Here is a 7,128-nt window from a genome sequence, read left to right as displayed (position 1 = left end):
TTCAAGATTTTGGATGATTGTTTTTCTTATTATGATCCTTTATTTTATTATTAACCCCTTAAAGCCGCAGACCATTTTGGCATCACAGGAACGTCTTTAACTTTACCTTTTTATGTCAACGTATCAATGAGCGTTTTAAGGTACGTATAATTTAAAGGGGCACTCCCATCTCAGACATTTATGGAATAACCACACACAGGGTAATTGCATAACAAGATGTGAGAGCGTAACTGTCAATCAAACTGCTGCCCCTCCCACATTGAGCTGCTCCGGTTGTAAACACTGGGTGCAATACAGCAGTGACCAGTACAGAATAAAGGGGCATTCCTGAAATAAGTATTTTACCATATTAAATAGAGATAAAACATGTTCTTCATAAAGGTGTGGGTCCGAGGGGTGAACATGCTATAAGTCTCTGAGATAAGACCCCTCTGAGTAAGTCCGCAATCAATTCATGGTAAAATACATGTTTCAGGCCTCGTGAATGCCCCGTTATTCTGTACTGGTCACTGCTGTGCCCAGTGTTTACAACCTGAGCAGCTCAATGTGGGTGGAGCAGCAGTTTGACGGGCAGTTCGTCTCTCTAGTCTTGTTATGCCAATGCCCAGGAGATCAGAGCGCTGTAAAACAGGTTTGTGTATATACTGTATATACTGTACCAGTGATGTGATCTGTGGGTGAGGGAGGTCTGACAAATGACAATCAATGCTGCAGTCCTGGACAGCGGGATCTTCATCCCCGTTTTCCACGTCTGACACTGATAAAAGGTTCTGTAGGCCCCTCCCCCACAGTAGGCGGAGCTATGCAAATCCTCCTTATTATTCCAGACATAGATACAAACTAATGTGAAAAGAGAAGTCCTCGTTCACATTGTGACTGTACGGAGGAGAGACCGTCACTGGGTAAAATAGGATAAATGGGTCTGAAAGTGCATGAAACGCAACAGCGCCACCTGCAAATGTATTTACATAAAAAATTCCTAAAACAACGAGATTTCATTCCTCATTTAACGATAATGTTGACCTTCTTGGATGACCTAGTATTTATTCTCATAATACTCAGCAGCCGTACCACACCTGATAGGCTTAGATACACCATGTCATCTGACTGTATCATGCATGATAGGATTTGATACAGCAGACAGTATCACACATGATAGGATTGGATACAGCAGACAGTATCACACATGATAGGATTAGATACAGCAGACAGTATCACACATGATAGGATTAGATACACAGCTCAGCAGACAGTATCACACATGATAGGATTAGATACGCAGGCTCAGCAGACAGTATCACACATGATAGGATTAGATATAGGGCTCAGCAGACAGTATCACACATGATAGGATTAGATACACAGCTCAGCAGACAGTATAACACATGATAGGATTAGATATAGGGCTCAGCAGACAGTATCACACATGATAGGATTAGATACACAGCTCAGCAGACAGTATCACACATGATAGGATTCGATACGCAGGCTCAGCAGACAGTATCACACATGATAGGATTAGATATAGGGCTCAGCAGACAGTATCACACATGATAGGATTAGATACGCAGGCTCAGCAGACAGTATCACACATGATAGGATTAGATATAGGGCTCAGCAGACAGTATCACACATGATAGGATTAGATACACGGGCTCAGCAGACCATATCATTCATGCTTAGATACACCATTGCTGCAGCACACACCGTATCATTCTAACCATACAGAAGAGAAGATACGTCCAGTCTTATAGAGAAGGAGATAAATGTGTTTATATAGAGCTGTATATCCGGTAACAAGGACACGACATGTTCACATGCTGATTATCGCTTCTGAAACAGAAAACTGCTGATATCAGCCCTAAAATACGACTTTCATCTGATTCCACCTCCAATAAATATAACCTGTGTATCTGATCCTGGGTCGTAACTGAGGACACAGAATGCGCATATTGTATGGAGATTTATGGGCTGTGCGGCAATATATAACTCTGCGGCATTGATCAGGGAGCAGAAGGGTTAAGCAGCAGTGCCAGTCACTATATACAGCAGATGAGATGGACTGGAGGTGTCAGACCGTCCTCTGCGCCACAATCGTTAGGACCGCGCCAGCACGCCGAGTTTTTCACATTTTTTTTTTAAAGCATCCATGATTCCCATAGAAGGATACAACTTCCCAATAGAAAGCTTCATCCTTCTCCCCATGTGGGATCCATTACCGCTAAAATAGGAAAAAATTATGCAAATGAAAGATGGCGCCAAAGCGTGTCTGGTGAACCTGACCTTAGGGGCTAACATTGATAAAGATCACAGATATGATTGTGCACATCCATTTTACTACCGAGGAAGGAGTCACTACTCTATGCTCTTGTGACCATCGACCCGCAGGTGATTGGGCGATCTGACCGATCACAAGAGGGTGGAGTCAAATTTGGTGACCAATCAATAACTTTCAACCAATGGAATCTTTTTGAAATGCCCCAAATCGAATGTCCTACAATGTTTGTACAGTGATAGAACCTAACAACCAGGGGGGTAGCAAGGAAGGGTTAGCGGGGGGCATTTGCCCCAGATTCCGGGGTGGCATAAACGAGCTATTCTGACGTGCCCAGGGTACTTAGATACAGGGCTAGAGCAGCAGACGAAATCTTTGCCCCGGGTTATGGAAAGCCTAGCTATGACTCAGCCAAGTTGTAATGTCCCATATGGGCCAATGCCCGAATTTTATCGAATTGCTACAGTCGTTCCCATCATAGCCAACTTTTATTGCACCTACGCCCTGATCATATGATACAGATTGAATATCAAACGCTCATCCGACTGGAATATCTTTGTATTTATGGCCAACGATAGTCCAGAGACTCCTGGAAACCTCTGATGGACCCACCACCCATTGACCGGTTTAGGCAATCGAGTCATGGAGCACCGAGCTGGTAACATTAATAATTTAATTCATTCATTTTGATATTTCATTCTGGTGTCATTTTGGGGGAAGAAGCCATGTGGACTGAAGGACGGGTTGGAAGGGTTGGGTTTTTCGCACCTATTAACCTGACCCAGGTAATGGCTTTAATGCGTGAGGTATCGGTAGAGCCAGGAGGCTCTGTGGGAAGAGTGCGGGAGGCAGACATTGCAAGACTTTCTGCATAGAGATGAGATACAACGTGGCGGGTGTATTCCCCACCAAGTAATTGAATTTGTCCTCTCCCAACAAGGGATTCCAAAAGTCTGGATTGTCTCGAAGGATCTTCCTCATCTTGAAGTTCAGGGCTGGGGAGAAGAGCAGCAGATAATACAAGCAGAGTTTTTTGGAGTCCACGTTGACCTTGGAGCTCCATAACTGCTCCAAGATAACATCCAACGGAGTCTCCCCTTTCCGGTCCATGATCTTTGGGGATGCCCCGTTGCCTAGGAGGATCAAAACAGTTTCGGCACTCAAGAGCTCACAGGCCAGGTGGAGAGGGGTCTTCCCGTCTGACAGATGGAAGCAGCTGGCCCTATTGATGTAGGAGTTCAGACTCGGTAGCTCGTGGGACATCTTAATAATCATGATTAAGATGTCTCGTCTGTCGTAGGTGACGGCCAAGGCTAAGTGCGGGGCAGAAGGAGCGCAGCAGCAGAACTTGATTCCTGGCACCTTCAGAGCTTCCTCCGGGAAGTGAGACAGCAAATATTGAGCGTAACGCAGGTGATTATGCACCACGGCGTACATCAGGGCATCGGACGGAGAGTAGCACCTCATGCTTGCGTCTTCATCCCACTGAAAATATTCCATAGTCCTGATCTCCTCCAGTTTCCATACCGGCTCCTGGTCCCGCACCGCCTGGTAGAACATATAAGAATAGAATTTGCATTGCTCGTCTTGCAGGCTGACTTGGTTGCTACACATTTCGGCGTCGTCTTCTGCCGGGGCGCCGGGAACAAAAGGGAATACTCACGGGTTTTCTTAAAGGGTGGCGGCAACGAAGAGGTGATCTACCGCCGTCATACAGTCGTTGCATAGAGAAGGCAAGGACGGAGCGTAGCCTCAAGCCACCATTGCGGCAGGTTCATCTTGTAGCACGAGCCTCCGGATGGATTTAACCCTTACAGTCCCGGGCTCTTTTTTTTTCTCTCTCGGCTGGTGTTCGTTTCTTCCAGCTGGGACCCCTGCAAAAAAGGGCTTGATCAGCAGCAGCGGTAGGCTTGATCATCCAATGCCCCCCCGTAACCCCCTGACAGTAGGAAACCCCTCCTTCCTGTGCCAGCCCCTGCAGCTCCATGCTACATGCACATTGTGTCAGTCTGTTTTCTCCTCACCGCCCCGCTCTGGTGCTTGCTGCAGTGGTAGGAGCTGGTGCTGACTGCTCTACATGCAATGCCTGGTGATGGGGGTTGGGTATGGCATGCATTCAGATGCAGCGCACCATAGATGATGGGATATAGATCCCAAGGGATACAGGATACAAGCTGATCTCTGAAGGATACAATGAAGCGGTAACCGATTAGTTAATTAGGAATTTGTATCCAGTCATTTGGGAACTGGAGAAACTTGAATGGTTGGGATCGGGGATTGGTTCCGATATGGAAATGATATTTATTGATATTTATAGAATTTTAGATTATAGAAACGATGATGAACCGGGCACAAGAGTCCTGCAGGTGGCGTCACAACGTTAAAAAATACAACTGTAGATCCTGGGTCTGGTTTTTGTAGGACGTCTGGGATTGTGCTGCAAAGGGAGTGAAGAACAATGTGCCCGGGGGGTGGGTGAGCTCATTCTCTTCTTTGCACCTGGCATTGTGCCCACTTCTAAAGAACTACATTATATTCTACTGGGTGAAATATTGAAATGGTTGTCACAGGTCAGTGGCTACCCTAAGATCAACATAATCCTCTCCTGAAATACTCTGCACTGCTGGAAGGACCCTGCTTCTTAATTATATAACTCTCAGTCTGTGACCTCCCACTTCACCTCCTTACATCATGACACTGCCCCAGTCACGTGTATCATACTGACATACTCTGTGCTGCTGTTTCTTCTCCTACCAGTATTTAACTCTCAGCCTGTGACCTTCTACTTATCTCCATTCCCCTCCTTACATCATGACTCAGGCCCCTGTCACATGCAGCCCTGTCCGCAATCACATCATCAAATGTGTGGACAAGTCACTGCCCCCCACAAGATCAGTACACTTATCTCCTGAAATACTCTGTGCTGCTGGGGCCCCTGCTTCTTCCACTATGTAAATCTCAGTCTGCGACCTCTCACAAGATTAGCATACTCCTCCCCTGACATACTCTGTGCTTCTTTCACTATGTAAGTCTCAACCGGTCACCTCCGGAACACTCTTTCCTTAAATACTCTGTACTGCTGCTCGTATCATTCTCATGATCAGATTGGACACACGGGCATTATCCACACTCCTGGCTTGTTCTGAAGGACATTTCATTGGAGAGATCTGTGGTATCTAGTGGTGGACTGACGTCTCTGGGTCGTGATGAGAAGTAGTAACGTCACCGCAGGGACTGAAGCCAAATCTTGGAATGACCGACTGAGTATCAGAAGTCGCCATAGGCCCTGGCCCTGCTCGATGGACAGCTTGACATGGGGAGTACTGCTGGGCCTCATCATACGTGGAGCATGTGGCCCTCTTAGCACCCATAGTCGTCATGCTCTTGGGCACTGCCCGATTGTCCATCTGCTCGTGCCACCCCTGCGGACTGTACTGTGCTGGGACCTCAAAGACTAAGGACCTGTCTAGAACTTTTACAGTAGATCCTCACAGAACGATGTCTGGATGATACACTGACGTTCCGGACACAAACAACATCATTGTGGGGGTTACAATGTATTTATGACAGATTTACAGATATTCATGTTGCAGTATCTGCCATAATCCGCTGATAGGAGGGGGCACGGACTCTATCACCAATTTATAGTTTTGGAATAAACCATGGATTGTAGATCTGGGGGGGGGGGGGGCCTTCATCTGTTATTATGAGTTGGTGCTGACACATCACTATGGGGTTGATAGAACTTCTACCTTTGACCTTATGAGCATCGTGACCCTGGCAAATGGCACTGGACAGACTGGGGGGCACAATGACACCTCCTTGTTGGGACTATGTCATGACCTTTCTCCTTCAGGCTGCGCTCTATGTCCCCATATACCCTGAAGTTACTCATTTCTTAAGGTGGCGCCGCTTGTTACTCGGCCGGTTCTTCACTGGATCTACAACATGTTCTCATTCTTGGTTCTACAGGAGTTGAGGGCACAGATCTTCTGGTAACCCGGTGGGCAGTGCCAGTCTTGTATATGTGCCTCCTCTACCAGCTGCTCCCTGACCTGGCACACTCACAGTCCTTAAGGGCTTCCAGTTCGAGGACTCTGCATTGCAGCGTTACAGATTAAGAAATTCTCAATTACTGCACATGAACTTTTTGTAAACAGAATCTACAATTTTTGGAGGGACCTGCCGATCATCTAATGTTTGTGTCAGAAGACCCGAGATTGTCTCTTATACTCAGAGTAGAGAAATCATCCATAGTTGATTGAGTTTGTTTGTCCCTCATAATAGTGACAACCACAGTGCCTCCATAACACTAACAACAAAAGTGCCTCTATTACAGTAACAGCCACAGTGCCTCCATTACAATGACAGCGACATTGCCTCCATAACAGCGACAGCCACAGTGCCTCCATAACCGTAACAGCAAAAGTGCCACCTTAACACTGACAGCAAAAGTGCCTCTATAATATTAACAGCAAAAGTGCCTCCATAACAGTAACAGACACAGTGCCCCCATTACAGCGACAGCCACAGTGCCTCCATAACAGCGACAGCCACACTGCCTCTATAACAGTAACAACATAAGTGCCTCCATAACAGTAACAGAAACAGAGCCTCCATAACAATAATATCCACAGTGCCTCCAAAACAGTAAAAACCATAGTGCCTCCATAACAGTGACAGCCACAGTGCCTCTATAATAACCTATAACAGTGTCAGCCACAGTGCCTCCATAACAGCAACAGTCACATTACCTCTATAACAGTAAAAGTCACAGGGCCTCCTTAAACAATAAACACTGAGTAATTGAGATAAGTATATCTCAGTGTTTGTCTAGATATTCACCGGAATCA

At 46.3% G+C, this 7,128-nt stretch overlaps 1 protein-coding gene across 2 annotated transcripts; it reads right to left on the bottom strand.

Annotated features, from left to right (window-relative positions):
- Positions 1–2,934: 2,934 nt before the first annotated feature.
- On the bottom strand, positions 2,935–4,422 carry LOC142761439 (ankyrin repeat domain-containing protein 9-like). Of its 2 annotated transcripts, XM_075864629.1 has the most exons (2): positions 3,939–4,422; positions 2,935–3,823 (listed from the first exon to the last, which is right to left on the bottom strand). In XM_075864629.1, the coding sequence occupies exons 1-2, from the start codon at positions 3,999–4,001 to the stop codon at positions 3,047–3,049; spliced, it is 840 nt and encodes a 279-aa protein (XP_075720744.1). In that variant the 5' UTR covers positions 4,002–4,422; the 3' UTR covers positions 2,935–3,046. The 2 variants fall into 2 exon arrangements, with proteins under 2 accessions (XP_075720744.1, XP_075720743.1); XM_075864628.1 differs by having other exon boundaries at positions 2,935–4,420.
- Positions 4,423–7,128: the final 2,706 nt, after the last annotated feature.

The sequence above is a fragment of the Rhinoderma darwinii genome, chromosome 4, assembly GCF_050947455.1.
Source record: "Rhinoderma darwinii isolate aRhiDar2 chromosome 4, aRhiDar2.hap1, whole genome shotgun sequence".
In the NCBI taxonomy this organism is placed as follows: Eukaryota; Metazoa; Chordata; class Amphibia; order Anura; family Rhinodermatidae; genus Rhinoderma; species Rhinoderma darwinii.
The sequence above is the reverse complement of the archived record's forward strand: the minus strand, read 5'-3'. Positions and strand labels throughout refer to the sequence as shown.